Source organism: Chionomys nivalis, chromosome 5, assembly GCF_950005125.1.
Source record: "Chionomys nivalis chromosome 5, mChiNiv1.1, whole genome shotgun sequence".
Classification (NCBI taxonomy): Eukaryota; Metazoa; Chordata; class Mammalia; order Rodentia; family Cricetidae; genus Chionomys; species Chionomys nivalis.
Genome location: NC_080090.1, coordinates 70,154,588 through 70,174,406, shown reverse-complemented (window position 1 = coordinate 70,174,406; position 19,819 = coordinate 70,154,588). Strand labels below are relative to the sequence as shown.

At 37.8% G+C, this 19,819-nt stretch overlaps 1 protein-coding gene across 1 annotated transcript in view; it reads right to left on the bottom strand.

Annotated features, from left to right (window-relative positions):
- Positions 1-19,819, bottom strand: part of Hmcn1 (hemicentin 1) — a 456,088-nt gene that overhangs the window by 168,567 nt on the left and 267,702 nt on the right. The window contains exons 26-34 of the mRNA XM_057769675.1: positions 19,374-19,568; positions 18,287-18,417; positions 17,977-18,124; positions 15,834-15,960; positions 13,354-13,508; positions 5,052-5,330; positions 4,279-4,560; positions 1,897-2,005; positions 877-1,046 (exon numbers count right to left, since the gene is read on the bottom strand). Of these exons, the coding sequence (XP_057625658.1) occupies positions 877-1,046; positions 1,897-2,005; positions 4,279-4,560; positions 5,052-5,330; positions 13,354-13,508; positions 15,834-15,960; positions 17,977-18,124; positions 18,287-18,417; positions 19,374-19,568 (1,596 nt within the window). The remainder of the gene's footprint in view (positions 1-876; positions 1,047-1,896; positions 2,006-4,278; positions 4,561-5,051; positions 5,331-13,353; positions 13,509-15,833; positions 15,961-17,976; positions 18,125-18,286; positions 18,418-19,373; positions 19,569-19,819) is intronic.

Genomic DNA, 19,819 nt, shown 5'->3' with positions numbered 1-19,819 from the left:
ACTGCAACCTAACATGTATGTTTGGCTCAAACCCACTGGTTTATTTTCTCAGTTGATAATTACCATTCATTTCTCTGGAATGGCCTCATTAAACTAGTGCCAGATTCAAGCAGTATTTATGCACATGACTTTGTCCCTAGTAAGGCTGACTGGACCTGGGGTCATAAGGTGATAGAAGCTGGGCTTGCCAGATTCTCTCTCAAGAATCTGGAATCGAAACTGAACTAGATTTGTCTGCATTCCATCATGGGACATGAAAAAACAAATTTTGAAAGAGAGTCTACAGAGACAGAGGGAAGAATGTAGTTGATTTTCACAGATTCTGTTCCTGGGCACTCCAAATGGCTCTTCAGTTTCTGGTTCCAGTCCCTTCCTTCTCAAGTTCTGCTGGCAAGTGGGACATATAATGTCCTGGCAGAGATGTGCTCTTGTCATTAGATTCGTGGTCATAACCTTAATGTACCAGTTCTGTGAATGCGCTTATGTTCCTGGATCCCACAATTATACCCTAAGCATTGCTTCTGGAAAACACGCTTCATAGGCATTCCTGTTTGGGTCAAATCCTTAAAGGTTGACATAACCCATTCCCTTGGAAGCTTTTGCCTTCCTCTTCTATCATAGTCTAGCTCCGTCTTCACCCTCGATACCATCTAGAACACACTCGCTAACACTATCACCTAATCTTATTCACACGATACTTCGGGTAAGTCTCTGCAACAGAAGACAATGTAAATCTGTTATTATTTTTTTAACTACGGTGGCCCTTTTCTCACTACTTTACACAACTCAAGACTTCTCTCTGCTCCTCTCTGAATTAGACAATGAATAAAGCCAGAATAGTTTAAAATGCAATACACCATCCCTTCCTTCACATACCGTGAACCGTCACTTCAAATTCCTTCCTGTGGTCCCCGGCAATGTTTGTTGCCACACACTGGTAAAGACCTGTGTCTGACACTTGAGCCTGAGCAACAACAAGTTTGCGTCCATTTAGTAAGATCTTGAATCCATCTCTTTCATCAATTAACTGACCACCTTTTAGCCACCTACAGAGAAAGACAAAGAGAAATCTAGATACATATTGCAAATGAGCAATTTCCTAGAGGTTATTTGTGTGTTATTCTCTACTACGCATTCACCTAATCTCCTAATTAATCCTAATTAATCACTCTGTGAAACAGGATGTAGAAGAGAAGTAAAAAGGAAACATGGTCCCTCAGAGAGGTTGGAAAACAGCTGGCACTCAAAACTCTGTAATGAGTTCATTATCCTTCTAATAAGTTTAGGTTACAGAAAGGGACAAATGATACTATTCACTGTAGTATTTAAATCATATTAACCAACAAAATACAATGAGCTTCCAATGTTTGCAAATCAAATATTAAAATCAGAGTTTTATGGTTTTGTGGGCTATCACTTTATAATGTGTGAATTGCAGTCAACCAACTATTTTACATGTCTCATGTCATGTTGAAAATGAAAATTGTATATTCAATAATGCTTCCTCAACAATGTAGGAGGGAGACCAACCAGACAAAACTATAATCATGCTAACCTTCACATCTCTATAAAATTTCTGTTATTCTTTTTATTTAATAGTCTATTACACATATCAGTGCCTCAGGGATGTCTAACATTAATAGTGCTTAATAGTGTACATCTTCTGTCTGAAAAGATAATTTCTAAAAAAAAATATAAAGGATTTTCTCCAATTGTGCCAATATGTTTGCTTTCTGAGTACCAAGTACCAATTGCCTTGTATATAGACTACATATTTTCCAAGAGGAATATGATTTTGTACTGATACTCCTCAATGTCAAAATCCTCCAGGACAACTCCAAAACATTTATATTAAAAAGCGAGAGAGGTATTTAGAAGACATACCAAAACGCTTACATGATAGTTGGTGGGGGAGAGCCTGTGACTTGGCAATCTAGCTCCAGTAAGTTATTTGCCATCACAATCAAGTAAGATGTTTCATCTCCTCCTTCCACAGTTGGTGGTACTAGAAAAAAAATAGACAGAAGGTAACAGGCAAAGAAGTGTTTGCAGGAATAATTCCATCCTGACATCTCAGTAGTAACTTAGAAAATTGATGTTTTTCATGGGAATTTAATAATCAAGGGGATTTGAAATTGTCAATGCATTTTATACTAAGAACTTGCCATGATAATGTCCTCCAGTCACTGGGAATTTTCTCTGACACACACTATGGTGCCATAAATGCTATGCTAATGTAAAGCTTATCCACATTTTATATTGTTTATTTTCAAAATAACACACATTTAAGAACCTTCTGGCTGCAAATACAGAGTCTCAAGGTGGCAAGATGATTCCTCAAAGTCTAGAGACTATTTCCTGTAGTCTACCACAGTGCTTATGACAGAAGAACACCTCTGACTCCTGCAGCCAGCAGTTCATAAAGTTATGAGCATGCCATTGAAAGAACAAAGTGCATCCATTAAAATCCATGGAAGAGCTGCATGAGATTTAGATTTAGATAGTGGGACCCTATTGAGAAACCCACCACTTAAACAGATTGGAAAAGCCCACCGCACCTGAACTTAGACTGCATTATTACTACACGGACATATGCAGATTAATAGAAATGGGTTAAATTCAGATTAAGAGTTAGCCAATAAGAAACTAGAGCTAATGGGACAAGCAGTGATTTAATTGATACAGTTTCTGTGTGATTATTTTGGGTCTAAGCTAGCTGGGCAGTTGGGAACCAACAAGCAGCCTACTCCAACAAATTGGCGTCTAACGTGTGTGAACTATGACTCTTTCAGACAGGAGGTCCGGCTCCAGAGTATTTAAATGGGGTTTGTGAGCAGACTGCTGCAGCTTGCTTATGACCCTATCCTATACTGATGAATATCTTGCATATCACCTTAGAACCTTCATCTGGTGATGGATCGAGGTAGAGACAGAGTCTCAATTTGGAGCAACGGTCTGAGCTCTTAAGGTCCAAATGAGGAGCAGAAGGAGGGAGAACATGAGCAAAAAATCAGGACCACGAGGGATGCACCCACCCACTGTGACAGTGGAACTGATTTATTGGGAGCCCACCAAGGCCAGCTGCTCTGGGACTGAATAAGCATGGGTTGATTCCGGACTCTCTGAGCATGGCAGTCAATGAAGGCTGATGAGAAGCCAAGGACAATGGCACTAGGTTTCGATCCTAATACATGAACTGGCTTTGTGGGAGCTTAGCCTGTTTGGACGCTCACCTTTCTGGACGTAGATAGAAGGACCTTGGTCTTCCTGTAGGGCAGGGAATTTGGACTGCTCTTCAGTATCGAGAGGGAGGGGGAATGGAGTGGGGGGACGAGAAGAGGAGTGGGGATAGGGGGAGGGAAGTGGGGGGAGGGGGCAATATTTGGGAGGAGGGGAGGGAAATGGGAAACGGGGAGCAGGTGGAAATTTTAATTAAAAAAGAATAAAAATAAAAAAAAAGAAATAAATGAATAGTCCCAAGGAAAAAAAAAAGAATGGCATGGACTGGCTGTGTGCCTGAGAATGGAGTTGTGGGCATGACTCTCAGAGGCAGCAAACAGCTCCACCATGCTGGGCTGGGCAGAGCAAGCAGATGTTACTGTATATACCCTATTACTGGTGCAGTTTAAGTTTTTAAGAAGCACTTAGCATTTTAAGAACTGCTCTGGATAGTAAAAAATTACAGATACACAGTAGGACAGATTCAGACATAAAAGACCTCTAAATGGATCACAGTGTTGGATAAATGCATGTAGGCTTGGAAGAGAGAAGAAAAAGAGTATACAGATTTGGAAAAGAAGTAAATGGTTTTTAAAAAGGGGGTAAAGTCTTTAAAGAGACAGAGTACAGATAGTCATAGATTAAAAGGAGTAAATAAGTCATACAGTAATGGAATATTCACAGAGAGTCTGGATTATGTATATTATTGTATTTTCTTTGAATTTTTTGACTGTGAAGGAGCTAAGTACAGAGAGATGCCATGGAGTCACCAGAGACAGATATGCTGAAACTTTGCTGATAGAACACGACCTCGTGGTGATGCACAAATTACAGGAAATGGGTTAAATTAAGATGTAAAAGTTAAACAATAAGAAGTTAGAGCTAATGGTCCAAGCAGTGTTTTAATTGTACAGTTTCTGTCTGATTATTTCAGATCTAAGATAGCTCATCAGCTGGGACCAACAAATGGCCACCTCCAACATTACTACATACTGTGAAATGTGTTCAACAATCCAATGCTGTGAATCTGACAACCCAGGCAGTGCTATCCTTACTTACCTAAGACATCAACTTCATATTTGATTTCCCTTTCTCCTGCCACACTGGTAGCCACACATATGTATTGTCCCCGGTCAACTTCTAGAGCACTCAAGATTTCGAGTGTCTTCCCACCCGCTTCTATGCGGATGTTGTCACTGGCTTTCACAGGTACACCATCTTTTAACCATGTGAGAACGGGAGGAGGGTTGCCAGCAGCTTTACACTCCAGGATCAATGACTGACCAATAACAACTTGCTTATTTGAGGGTGTGGCCAAGTCACCTTCAATTATTGGAGGAACTAGGGAGAAAAAAATAGTAATATTTCAGGTAATTCTTTTCAGAGCCATAAAAGAACATCTTAAGTAAATAAAAGGGAACCTTTCTCTCATATGCTTTAACTAGAGGAATTTCCTACATGTCTGTTTCCCTCTAAGTTGGTGAGGGAAGAATTTCTTGGTTCAACCAATCTATAATTATTCTAATTATTCTGAGGTGCTCTAGACTATCAGGCTAACAAAAGATGAAGATCAAAGACTAATCTTACTACTAACCACTGCTTTATTGCTATAAACAAAATACTTGAGAAGCTCCAAGTTCCAAGGGGGAAGAGCTGGTTAAGGATTGAACTATGTTTAACTTTTGTAAATACCTTTTCCAAATTATAACAAATTCTTCATATTCTTATCTATATACAGTGGAAACCGCCCCTCCCCCAGCTTTCATGAGTGACAAAGCTGGATGTCAACACACCAGAAAGGCACTCAGGTAAAATAAGCTGTGTATCCTTACCATAGATGTCAACACGGAATGATTTTTCAGCCATTCCAGCAACATTGGATGCATGGCATGTATATGTTGCTGAATCAGAGACCTGTGCTCTTGGAATGTGAAGAAATTGTCCTTTATCAATATAAAGTGCTTGTGAGCTGGATATGACTACCTGGCCATCCTTGTACCAGGTAATGGTCGGCACTGGAAGCCCTCGGGTCTCACATTCCAGCTTAACTATGCTGTTGAGCAACGCAGATATTTCTGTGGTAACATTCCCTCCTTTAATACTTGGTGGAACTACAAAAGATTTCAAAGCAAACACAAGCTTAGCATCTGCGTCATGCTAGTAAATACTATAGTTACTAAAATTCTTAGTTTAACAGCGATGCATACTAATGACAGAAAAGCCTGTGTCCTCTACAGATGATTACTTCCCCCTCTGGTCCACACAGTCTCTAGCACCTTCTTTTCCAGTCTCAGCATTCAGTAAACAGTCAAGTCACAGGTTCAGTTTCAGCAGCTCATGGGATACATCACATTGGAGCAACTAAGCAAGTTAGTACCAACAAACAAGGTGATCCAAACCAAAGCCATATTTATAGGCACATTAAGTTCAAAAGTCATGCCATAGGAAGTGTCAGACATTGTTGGAGAATATTATTTTCAGGTGTGTGACTTTTGTTTACCCTGCATTTGTTTAACTCTTTGAAGCTGTGTTAATGTGCCTGTCTAAAACACCTGATGGATTAATAAATTGTTGAATGACCAATAGTGAGGCAGGAATGAGAATAGGCAGGGCTGTCGGGTAGAGAGTATAAATAGAAGGAGAAATCTGAGAGGAAGGGCAGAAGAAGCAAGAGAAGAAGGAGAAAGGGACATCAGGGGCCAACCACTCAGCTGCCCAGCCACCCAGCCAGTCACAGAGTAATAAGGAAATAAAAGTATACAGAAATAGAGAAAGATAAAAGCCCAGAGGCAAAAAATAGGATAATTTAAGATAAGAAAAACTGGTAAGAAACAAGCTAAGTCCGGTCATTCATAACTGAGCCTCTGTGTGATTTATTTGGGAGCTGGGTGGTGCCATCCCCTCCCCCCCAAAAAAACCAAAAGAGTAAAAATTCACACAACAAGATGTGACACAATCTCCACTCCCAAAACACAGAAGCACCTCCTAAGTGCTTTCAGGACCAATACTGGCAGCAGCTGTGGAATTCTATATGGGAGACATCACTTCTCCTACCTACTCAACATATCAAATTCATTTATTTCTATCGTTATGAAGCCATAAAAACTTATAAACTTATACTGGGGTATATAACCAATACTACATTAAATTAGGCAGTTTGGGCAACCCAAGCCCTCTTAGTTAGCTCCTTTGATATACCCACTTCATCTTATTTTTGCACTTCCTTAATAGAGTGTTTTACTATTCACCTTGCATTTATCTCATATAATTCTGCACATCTATACAGTTAACTATTTCTCCAAGGAACCATGGATTCTTTTAGTAGAGACAGATATTGATTGGAAAATAAGATTCTGGTATTAATAGAACAGCTTCACATTATTTGGTAATCTTTCTGAGAATTACTTCAGAGTAACAGACACAATCCAAGTCATGGTCTACAGTATTTAAGGGTGAAGTTGAAAGTGGAATGATTTTCCTATAAGTACGTTCACTTTGAACTTAGGGACCATACAACTTTCAAACAGACCAGGGGATGCAGTAACTCTGACTGTTAAATGTTTTGTTGGAACGCAGTCACTCATTCATTTGTGTATTGGCCATGGCTACTTTCACTGCAACAAAGGAGTTGCAAATAGTTACTCATGCGGTGTGCTCATTGCTTCGACTGCTGTTCAGTGTATCATAAATCTAGTGACATATCTGTATCTTGTCAGCATTTCCAATGCCATTAAAGTATTAATACATGTTTAATTTTATCACCAGCGTATGTTCCTCACAACAAGAAGAGAGGAGTGGCAGAGTGTGACGTGGCCTCTCTTGCTCTAAGAGGGCTGAGCACTGCATACACTGGAATGGCACAAACATCAACAGTCTAAATACCTATACCTATATCCCTAAGTCAAAGAAAGGCAACATTTGAAATACTAAAATATGCAAAATAGGATGTTTTAGCCTAACAATTATTTTTTAACAAAAAATCACAAAGATAAAAAAAGGAGACTAAAACAAAGGAAGTTTCTAAGTAGCATGTTCGCCAGCAAAGAAGGCCATTTTTCAATGGTGGTATAATTAAATTAATTATGACTACATCAGCTGAAGAAATATATCCAGAGAATATAGATTTTTGATGATTGCTAGATCTTCAGTGAGAATAAGCCAGGAACTGATGACTCTGGGGGCAATAAGAATAGTCAGTTTTAAAGGGAAACTTATTCTTTCAAATATTCTTGCCTTTGACACTCTTGACAGATGTTACCAATACTAAGCTGTTTGGGCTTATTTGGGAGGTCAATGAAAAGTTTCATGAATGTGAAGAATTAGTTTCTAAGAATAATTTTTGTACAACAAATACTGATAAAAAATATATCCTCAGTGAAGTCCAAGCAACACTAACTGATGTAGAATTTGCTAAGATTTGTCACAATTGATGAGGGCAAAAAAATAAGTGAAGTAAGAAAAGAATTAATGAAGTATACAGAGCTTGAAGATGTGATGTTTAAACATGTGCTCCATGACTGTATTCTCAGCAAGTGCTTTGTGCAGGACAGTTGTATGTTAATGAGCACCTAGTGTGCTGCACTTGCTGTTACAGGTATGCGTACCATGAGTCCCAAGACCATTTCTGAGACGGAGTTGTACTTTTGAGTATTGGTATAGTTTTATGTTCATTTAGTAAGTTCAGGGCTGTGACTGAATTTTTTTTTCTGAATAAGAAGAGTTATGCTTAAATACTATTAATAAATATTGCAGAGTTTGTGGAATTTGTTTTGCTTCAAATGGTGTGTTCAATTTAAAGTTACAACACAAGACACTTAATATGCAAAGTGGTATTTTAACAATTATTAGAGTCTTCCAAACTCACATAGTATACGGCTACTTAACACATTTCCCAGATTGCCAGAAGTTCAAACTAGAAGTGAGGCCTTTATTCACCCACATTTTTTTCCTTTTTTAAATTATATTTTTAAAAAATACCAATCCAAATTCCCACTCCCTTCCCTCCTCCCATTCCCTCCACACATCCTCCCACCCCACTCCCATCTAATACTAAGAGAGGGTAAGGCACTTTGCTTTGTGGAAAGTCCAAGGCCCTCCCTACTACATCTAGACTGAGCAAGGTATACATCCAAAGAGAAAAGGATCCCAAAAATCCAGTACATGCAGTAGAGATAAATCCCAGTGCCACTGCCCATGGCCCCTCAGTCTGCCCCAGACATACAACTGTCACCCCACATTTAGAGGGACTAGTTTGGTCCTATGCTTGTTCCTTCCCAGTCCAGCTGGAATTGATGAGCTCCCATTAGCTCAGGTAGACTATTTCAGTGGATGAACCCTTCATGGAGAAGGGGAAAAGGAGGGAAGAAGGGAAGGGTTGAGGAGAACTTGAGGGAATGAGATAGTCGAGATGTAGGAAGGACAGATATTAGAGCAAGAAAAAGAGATATCTTGATTGAGGGAGTGATTATGGGGTTAGCAAGAAACCTGGCTCTAGAAAAATTCCCAGGAATCCACAAGGATGACCCCAGCTAAGACCCTAAGCAATAGAGGAGAGGGTGCCTGAACTGGCCTTGCCCTGTAAGTCAGACTGATGATTATCTTAAATATCACCATAGAACCTTCATCCAACAACAGATGGAAACAGAGGCAGAGACCCACATCAGAGCACTGGACTGAGCTCCCAAGGTCCAGTTGAAGAGTATAAGGAATGAGAATATGAGCAAAGAGGTCAAGACCATCCACACATTTTTATTCTATCTTTTGTACCCAAACAACTGTTCTACAATGTTTGATATAAATGTGTAAGCTTCCAGATTCAAGACATTCCATTTATCCTTGCACCAATCCTTCCATATAGCTTTTAACTAGAATTAATTAATTGTCTATTTGTAATGGCATACTAAAAAACAAATATTAAAAAAGACTGTGATAAAATGTTATAAATGCTTTCCTAGAAATGAATATACTCAGTAAAAATCATGTTAAAATTAATAACTGTATTGAGCAGAACCTATCTATGGGAATCACATTTTCAAAAATACAACAGATAAAGGTCTCATTACCAATCACCAGTAGTAACATATGAATGTCATCAATTTGGATGACAGGGAAAATAGTCTATTTTGTAATCACTTCTCCAACCCCCCCCCCCCCCGCAAGACATTTTTGTCTGGCTTGACCTTATGCAGACCTTGTGCATGCTATCACAACTGCTGTGTATTCAATAGGGCAACTGCTCTATTCTGTCCAGAAAACATTGTTTTTAGAAGCTATTCATGTGATATATACATTTCATTTAGTGGGGAGCACCCCACAGTCTGTATTCTCTGTGTGCTGACCTGTTGATGTTCATCCTATTAATTGTCACCTACTGTAAGAAGTTTCTCTGAGGAGTCTTGAGAAATGTATTGGCCTATGGGTTTAGCATGTTTTAATACTATGTCTATTTAGTAGAATAGGATTGGATTCCGTTGCAAAGAGTGGGGCTTAGATCCAAACAGAAAGCAATTAACTGGTTACTCCAATAATGGTTGTGTTACTGTTGCACAGTGGATAGGTATATCTTGTTAGGCCAGTTGCTAATGTAGCTGTCTGGGTTCACAACTGGGTGACATTAATAATTACTTTTTTCCTCTGGTATAATGCATAGCATCTTCCAGAATCATGAAAGATAGCTCGTAGGAACAAAGGCTTCCAGGTCAGTACCAGGTTGACTCATCCATGTTATATGAATCAAGTATGAAGTGTCTTCAGCAATAGGGTCTTATCATCAAGTTTTGGAGAGTAACTAAGAACATTAGCAATAACCTGTAATGTTTGGGGTTCTATGATAATCCACTGACCAACAACTCAAAAAGCAATAACCCATTCTTGGAAGTAGGACTTGTATTTGCTAGTATGTGTTCAGTTGGGCATTGTCTACTATTATAGGGTAACTCCCTCTTTATATATGCATAATAATATCTTAGAAAGCTACTACAATAGTGTGTTTCCATATGATATTTTCAAATTACATGCCCTCATTCTTTTTGTTTATTGTATTGTTGTTCATTCTCATGTGATGATATAAGCATGTAAATATGGAAAACAATCAAATTTAGCATAAAATATACTCTCAACTTGAAATCTGCATACGCATTATTCACAGTTATCTAGAGTCCAACATTTGTGTTTTTTTTTTCATTTTGTAACAGTCACCATTTCACAAATGAAATAAAGTAAGCGTAAAGCTACCCACTTGAAGGCATAGGGCAGCTTGCTAGAGAAAAAAGGATACAGTTTCGCAAATTAGAATACTCGGAGCCTCTCAATACCACAATGCCTTTCAATCAGACAATGCCAGAAGCTCTCTCTTCTGGGTGCCTGAGGGCATCACGCAGAGTGAACATGAGGATCCGAAATGAATAAATCCAAGCTCCACAGAAATAGGAGTCTTATTGAAGTTCCAAACTGTATTCACAATAGATTCTGGCAATAATACAACAGCCTGACAAGGCACTGGGCTTGTTGTTTCTATGGCTGGCTCTGGCAGGATGGCACTGACAGTAATAACGCTTTTGTTTAACTTGGCGTCTACACAGCTAATCTTCAGTGATGGCACTTACATAGAGAACATGTCTTTTCATGACTGATTTTCCCAACAGGCTTCCGTTTTACACATAAGTGATTTAAAAATCTGCTTTAAATATAAAATCTTTGATTCAAAAGAGATATTAAAACTTGAAATAGACACATCTATGTTTTATTTTATTTTTAATATTCCTTTTTTTTTACTTTCTTTTAATTTATTCTATGTGTCTTTTGTATCATGTATCAAATTCCACTCATTTCCCCATCCCTTCACATCCATCCTCCAGCCCTGGCACCAATATTTTAAAACTATGATTTTAAATGCAGTTATTAAGTAGGAATCAAACTATATTTGAGGCAGCTGTGATGGCACACAGTGGCAATCTCAACACTTAGTAATCAGAGGCAGGAGGATCACCATGAGTTTCAGGCAAACTTGGCCTAAGAGTGAAGCCCTGTTAGAAACAAAGAAAGAAAAGGAAGGAAGGAAGTGAGCTAGATCCTATATATATTTTAAGATTTAAAGCAATGGTATTGTTAATAGACAATGACGAAAAGCATATATTGAACTCTTACTAAAAGCCAAATAAAACTTTTGTAGCATTTTATCCTCAGAGTTACAGTGTTATATGGACACTGTTACTAAATACATTAAAAAAATCCACATGAAGCCACAAAGCTGGTAAGTGGCAGAGCTTGGGTCCAAACACAAGTTTATCTATCTCTGATACAATATTCTTGTTAATTACTGAAACTGCTATTCATTAAAAACATAACTTAAACCATATATGTAATTTTAAATTCTCTAAAGACCACATTGAAAATAAATATGGAAACCAAGGAAGTTAATTTTAAGAATATATTTTACTTAGTCCAATATATCTAAAATATAAGTTTAGAATAAATCATAAAATTATTAACTGGATATCTTATGTAAGGTTTTATACCACTATTGATACCTGGTATGCATTTTATCCTTACAGTACCTCTCAGGATGGACTAACTACTCACTAACTTCTTATGGACTACTGGTTACTATAGTTTAGTACAGATCCTTCAGTCATTTAAACAATGTCTTTAGAGCTGTCTATATCAGACAACACAGTGAAGGCATGCAAAATAGAACTCTGTTATTATGAAGTTTAGAATCCTTAGCAGTAAATATCTAACAAGCAAAGCCTTCTAACTGAGCAAACATCAGGCAGTGATAAGTGATATGAAGAGAAGAATCAGTATAATATAACATAATGAAAACGAAGTGAGTGCTTTGGATTGAGAAGGTCCTGTGCAGAGGCAGTCCTGAAATACATGAATCTGTCCTTGAGTTCTCTACACTGTGTGAAAAAGGGTGGTGATATTGCAGTGAGTTGAGCCTTGCAACACATTGCTAAGAACCACTAACATAAAATTCTATTCTAGTCTACAATGGACGTCATTGTGTGTGTCACGGCATAGCATTCATGTGCTTACCTAACGACTCCAGTCAGGAAAATGACTTTGACAGCCACCTTAATTGATGGGTGAAATTGTTAGTGAAAATTAGGCTTACATTATTTGGTGCTTTGAATGAGAATGGCCCTGATAGGCTCAATATTTGATTGCTTTGTCCTCAGTTTGGGGAACTGTTTGGAAAGGATTAGGAGGCATGGCTTCTTAGAGGAGGTGTGTCCCAGGGAGTGGACTTTGAAGTTTCAAAAGCCCATGCTATTCAAGTTTGCCCTCTCTGTTCCAGAGCTCTTATCACTGTCTGCCTGCTGTCACATCATGTAACTGTATGCACCAAATTAAATATTCTTTATAAGTTGCTATGATAGTGGTATCTTGTCACAGCAATGGAACAATAACTAAGACATATTATTTCTAGTAGAGATTAAATGGGAAAAATAGAACAACACATAGTATTAAAGACATTGTCAGGATAAAAACTAAGATGAATAAATAGATAGCAATCAAATTGCTGGTATACTATTTGCTTAGGTGTATTTGTACACTTCTTAAAGTATTTTTTTAATTCTTCAAGGACATAGGCATTATATTTATGCTTATACTAATCAATTAGGAAATGCCTTACTATATCAAAACTACTACATAATCTGAATAAATCCACAGGTAAGGATAAATTGCATTAAAAAGCTGAATGCATTGTTATAGTTTAAAACTACTGAGAACTGAAGAACAATGGCAATGGGTTCTTGATCCTATTGCACGTAATGGCTTTGTGGGAGCCCAGGTAGTTTGGATGCTCACCTTAATAGACCTGGATGGAGGTGGGTGGTCCTTGGACCTCCCACAGGGCAGAGAAACCTGCTTGCTCTTTGGGCTGAGGAGGAAGGAAGACTTGATTGGGGGAGGGGGAGGGAATGGGAGGTGGTGGCGGGGAAGAGGCAGAAATCTTTAATAATTAAATAAATTAATTAATAAAAAAAGGAAAAAAAAATAAAACATAAAGGTAAACTCCTTCTCTTTATTTGACTAGCATTCCAAAGTATTCAATAAGGAAGGAAAGGACATAAAAACTTTACTTTCCGTTTCTGATGGTAACACCATGGGAAAAGTCACACCTACCATAGACAGTCAGTTTTATATCTTTGGCTTGCTTGCCCGCTGCATTAGACACGGCACATTGGTAGCGCCCCTTGTCACTTCTCCGTGCATTCCTCAGATGTAGATTCTGTCCTGTGTCTGAAAGCTCAATGTTGGGATCTCCCAAAAATAAAGGCCTAGAAAGAAATTTATTTCATAGATCCATTTTAATTTCCTCATGTTTCCTTTGTTATTAATTACAAAAATATTACATAGTATGAGGTAAAACTATTACATAGTATGAGGTTAAAATATGAGGCAGATTTTATTATAAAAATACAGTGTGATCAGCACTCCTATTCAAAAACTAAACGCATTAAGCCATATTACTATTGGCACTGGGTAACTATTGCTTTGAGATGGAACCCGCTGCCCCTTCGGTCTTTAATCTTTATTTGCAGCATTATGAACTAAGAGGGATTGTCATTTGCTGCATTCACCCTTCCACTCTTATTCTTCCTACTCATTTGAGATTTTTGATTTAATGTGAAATTTCTACGATTAAGTAGATAGAGTTTGATAATGTTTCATCAGAACCTCAGAGCAAGGGTTAATAAAAATGTGATGTTATTACTTGCTAATGATGCTGACTATGCCAATCTTCCTAAAAAGTGGAACGCATATGAATGCTATATAACCATACATATTGAGAGTATTTATTCCCAAAGAAGCTTACATACATTTTCCAGGGAAGTCTGTTTCTAAGATTCATTATCTACTTCTGTAACATGCTCACTTTGTGCTATCAGCAGCAGGGTTGTTTTAATACTTGACAAATCTTAATTAGTGAAGTCTACGATCTCCCCAAGATCATTACTTTAAAGTCCCTTTTGCCACGACAGTGTGGCAGAGAATCAGCAAATGAGCTTCCTGCTGGACATGCACGGCCTCGTCCTGTCTTGTAGAGTGGAGATATGATACCTGCGTCACAGCATCTGAGCACTGCCATTCTAACACATCAAATTCCTCTAAGGATATGGCTTTACATTCTCTCCAGTACTATAACAACCCTTGACATTTCCAAACCTTTGTTTTTAAAAATGACCTATGAGAAACAAAATTTTATTTTATGTATATTCATCGGATTGTTGAGGGTGAGAATCTTTCTTGTGTTTTTTTAGATCTTTTTATTTATTTATTTTAAACAATCTTTTCTCATTTTACATACCAATCCCCATTCCCTCTTCCTCCCCTCCTCCTGCTACTCCCACCTTTTCCCACTTCTACACCCACCCCATCCAACTCCCACCCCATCCCCTCCCCAGAGAGGGTAAGGCTTCCCATGGGGAGTCAACGAAGTCTGGCACATCACTTTGAGGCAGGACCAAGGGTCTCCCCACTATATCTAGGCTGAGCAAGGTATCACGCCAAAGAAAATGGGCTCCAAAAAGCCAGTTTAAGCACTGGGAATAAATTCTGGTCCCACTGCTAGTGACCCCACAGACTGCCCCAGCTACACAACTATCATCCACATTCAGAGGGCCTAGTTTGGACCCATGTAGGTTCCCCCACTGTCAGTCCAGAGTCCGTGAGCTCCAACTAGTTTAGGTAATCGGTATCTTTGGGTGTCCCCAACATGGTCTTGATCCCTTTGCTCATATTATTGCTCCTCCCTCTCTTCGACTGAACTCTGGGACCTTGGTCCAATGTTAGCTGTAGATTTCTGCATCTGCTTCAGTCAGTTGCTGGATGAGGTTTCTATGATAACCATTAAGGTAGTCATCAATCTGATTATAGGAGACAGCCAGTTCAGGTACCCTCTCCAATATTGCTTAGGGTCTTACCTGGGGTCAGAGGATGAGAATCTTTAAATATTTATTGTGTGGTTGTATTTTAATTGTTCATTTCTACTCCTAATTCATTTTTCTGAGTTGTCTGTCTTTTTAATTTCTGGGAAGCTTAAATGGATTCTTATATTTTATACATGGCCAGTCTAGACTCTCTGCTACTTAGTGATTTTTAGATCCCTTTTCCTCAGACATACAGACACGGTGAGAAGTAATATCTCAAACCACTTTAGGTCACGGCAGCCGTATTGGTGTGGGCAAGCCCTTGACGCTTCCATTCTGGGAAGTGCAATTGCTCTCTGTGAATTCCACTTCATTCAGATGAGAACTAGTCCCTGTTATATTGTCTCAGCACATTTTCCTTCTCAATAGCTTATGTAATTTTCTCTTCATTTAAATTTGTTTTTTATTGTTAATATTTGTGTACAGGATTTTTGTATGCAATAATTACAAATCAATCTGTTTCTATAATAAATCCCTAAATTTATAGAAAGCTTTATTATTTAAAAAAATTAAAGATATTATAAGACTTTTTAAAAGCAACACTATTTCTCCTTCATAGTCATTTAATAATGTTGTAATTTTAAGGTAGTTAAAAGGGAGGTAAAGCTTACACACTGGCACAGCTGTTTCTTATGAATTACACTCTCAAACAAATACAGACAAGATACTCACTTGCCATCCTTGAACCAGAGGATAGCAGGGAAGGGAGAGCCTCTGACATGGCACTGCAGGGTGATGTTGTGGTTAAGAACAACCGAGACCTCATTTGGGAAGCTGGCGCCTATTATGCTCGGTGGAACTTGAACAAAGACATTTATCATAAAATACACAACTTAGCAAAAAGACCTTGGGAAGAAACAGGCAATTAGTGATTATCAAAGCATTTCAACAATAATGTCATAAATAAAATATCCCACAATAGCTCCCTTTCATGTCACACTATGTGTCCAAATGTTCAGTTTAAGTCCAGGAATATTTTCATGAAATGTTGTTAGCAGGACAATAACCTACACGTATAATAAGGCAGAAGTCATTTGAGACTCATGGAATGTAATTGAGTGCAAAGTTCATATGATCCAATGTATTATTAATGTGCATTTCAGATGGTGGACAATTTCAGATGGATGATGTCAATTTCATATGGTTCAAATCCTAACACCATGTCATATCTACCTTAGTCTTTTTTTTTTTTTTAAGAATTCCTATACAAAACTTGGTATGAGTATGTTATATAGTATAAAAAAGAATATACTCATTCTTAATCCTTGGGAATATACAAATGAAAGGGTTCTTGTATGTTTTCCTCACTATATACCTTCTCTTTTGTATCAAATTAAGTGGTCTGATATTCATCTTCAGAAAATTATTAGACAGTACAAGGTGTCAATGGGGAAGAGGTATAGCATAATAAGATATTTATATAAAGACCTCACTGGTTGCTGAGTGAAGAATGGATCAGATGATGAAGAGTGTGTGCAGAAAGGAAGTTAAGGGGCTACTATAAATGAAAGTACACCTTCACCATGGAATAGAAAGAAATAGATAATTAGGAAGTGGACACAGAAGAACATGGGTAAATTTCAGGAGCTCTGGAGAAAGCAGGGGAAGGTTAGAAATCCAGGTGACTCAGAGACCCCAACAATTGACTGGAGACAGATGCCATTAGCATCTTTCAGTTTGATATAGCACCAAGATATTCAATAACACATAAAGAAGCTGTTCAAGCCAGCATGCTAAGGATATATGAACATCACAGCACACATCTATAGTCCTAGAATTTGGAGTCAAGGCAGAAAGACTGTGAGTTTGAAGCCGCCTGGGATACTAGTGAGACTCTCTTAAGATAACATAAAAGTTTAAGAAGTATAAACAAGCATGAAAAGATAGTGAGGTGAAAACTAGTATTTTTCCTAGTGTTCAAGGAACTAAAAGCTAGAGCTGAGCATTTGGGAATCATCAGCACACAGATGGACTTCACGGAGGGGAGGCATGTCAGGAGAAACAATGTCAAGACTGATGATAGAAAAATTGTTGAGGTTTCTTTAAATGGCCTGTGGTTAAATATAAATATAAATTTAGGAAAAAGAAACATAATATAGTTCAAGTTGGTGGAGAAAAGTAAATTGATTATTTTTGTACTGATTAACGCTAATTTTTATGAAAACATCGCATCTAGGCTTCATTTTCACTACAAACACCAATTATATACCTACTTTGATAATAAAATATTGAAAAGAAGAAGTCATTTATCACAAAGTGAATTTATAATGTCAACTATAACTTTAGCAACTAAAAAATTAGTGACACCGTTAAAATTATTTGTATCACAGTCTAGCGTAGTGAGTACCTACTTTCAGAATTCCGTTCCTTCCTGAAAAGTCCATTTCATACTCTCAGAATTCTCTTTCTCTGACATTAACCAGAGCTTATTTGGCTTTTGCAGCTAATTAAATTACAGTGGAAATGGTTGCCTGACCATTTTCCAGTTCATCCTGCTAGCTTCAAGAGATGTACATATCATAATTGCATTGCACTCTGTTACACAGCTACTCATGTACCTAAGCCCTTCTCTCTGCAGCTACTGCTTAGAGAAGCATCTCTTAACAAACACTGCGCCACTTTTAAGTCAATGACACCTTGGGGTATATAAGTCAAAGCTATCTTTATATGATAAATAATTAAAATTAAAAGCAACATACTGAATGAGTACCATAAATGGTATTTCCTCCTATCAATTTATTTCTTTATCTCTCTGTTTTGCTATACAGTAAGAAATGTATCTAACTTGTAGGTTTGTTTTATAAGTTTTCCTTACCTAGTACATTGACATTAAAGTACTTCTGAGCAGTTCCTGCAATATTAAGTGCTTTGCAGGAATATCTTCCCGTGTCCTCTGCAGATACTTTAAAGAGTTTTAGTGTCTTCCCATTGTTCACGATCTGAACAGTACTGCTTTCTGTCACCTGCACGAGACAAACTATTGTTATTTCCAAAGCTAATAAAACTCCGCCATTAAGAAAGAAGAGCCACATTTGATACTACTGAGAAGAAATTAACATCTGCATGATTTATTCAGGCACAGAGGCTGGGTACTAAGCATACTGTGCACAGCCATCTCCATTTACCTGGATATCGTCTTTATACCACGAGATGACAGGTGAGGGAGTTCCTTCTACTTCACAGTAGAGACTGGCCAGTTGGTTTACCAACACGGACACATTTGTCAAATGTTCCTTATCTTTAATTGCTGGTGGAACTGCAAAAGCAAGGAGTCATGACTAAATAGCCTTATAATCAACAGTAGCTTCCAAGTTTCTCCATAAAGCCCACTAGAAAGAAGCTTCAAATGCAAATGAGGGCTGAAAACTGGTGACACACAAGCACAAACTTCCTTACAAAAGGAAATGTGTCAACTCACACGTCCATAAATAAAAAACCCTATGTACTGCTTTTTGTCAGGGTTTTAAGTTCAGGATGAAATTTAGGACAACTCTAAGAAAGAACATCCCACATATTGAAAGTCTAGGGGGTTAATTTAAGATATATAGTACTCACTATTCGACTGGTGAAAGTGAATGTCACTGTCTATGGAAATCATTCACAGCAAAATCTAAAAATCCTATATCCTTATAAAGTGATGCAAGTAAACAGTTTTCATTGAAAGTTTAAATAACTGTAAATATCTGGTAACAATCTGAATATTTATCATCAGCAGAGAAAGGCTACATCATATCAACTCATCCAATGAGATGTTAGAGATAACAGTTAAGGACCTAGATTAATTCACAAGATAGATTGCTCAATAACCGTGGTCTAGAGAGTGGGCATAATATTCCATCACACATGTTCTTTTCATAAGGTTTTCATACTTATTGGTGCCTTAAGACAATCTCTAAGAAGTCATACACGTAGTGAGTGAACTGGCTGCTTCCCTCTGGAGAATATATGCAAATGAGACCTATCTGGTGAGTAGGCCTTTTGCTGCATCTTTATCTCCTATTTGAACTTCGAGAGATGTAAAGCCACAACCAAAAATTGAATGAAATTTTGAAGAATAAATAAATATAAGCCAGTTTCCTATCTTCTGTTTGATAGTAACATATTCACATTATTATTAAGCCATAATATATTGATTAAATGACTTAAATATGAAAAAGTTTGGAAAAGCAATATTTTTAGCTATTTGGTTTTCACATTTTAGTTTACATTTACCATGAACTTTGAGGTTGTACTTCCTTTCTGTGGTCCCAGCTTCGTTGATGGCCACACAGATGTACTCGCCATTGTTGTGTGGTGTGAGAGAAGCAATCACCAACAGTGCACCATCCTCCAAGACAGAAACACCAGGCTCTTGCCCCGTCAGCTCTCTACCATTGTGTAACCACTTGATGGTTGGTTTAGGAGTACCTAGGTAGGAAATTAAAGCCCTTTTATAACAAAATTTAAAAATATGGTAAAGAAAAAATCAAATATATCAAGAACAGATAAACTTCCTGCTACAACCATAATGTGTATCCTGAGGCATTTGACACTTTCAGGATAAACGTGAAGGGACTACAATTAATAGTAGTTAGTTAATGATTCTAATTACTGATCAATCTTCAGACCTGTGGTTTCTAGCTGATCAAAGCTGCTTTTAATCAGCAAACTCAGAGCAT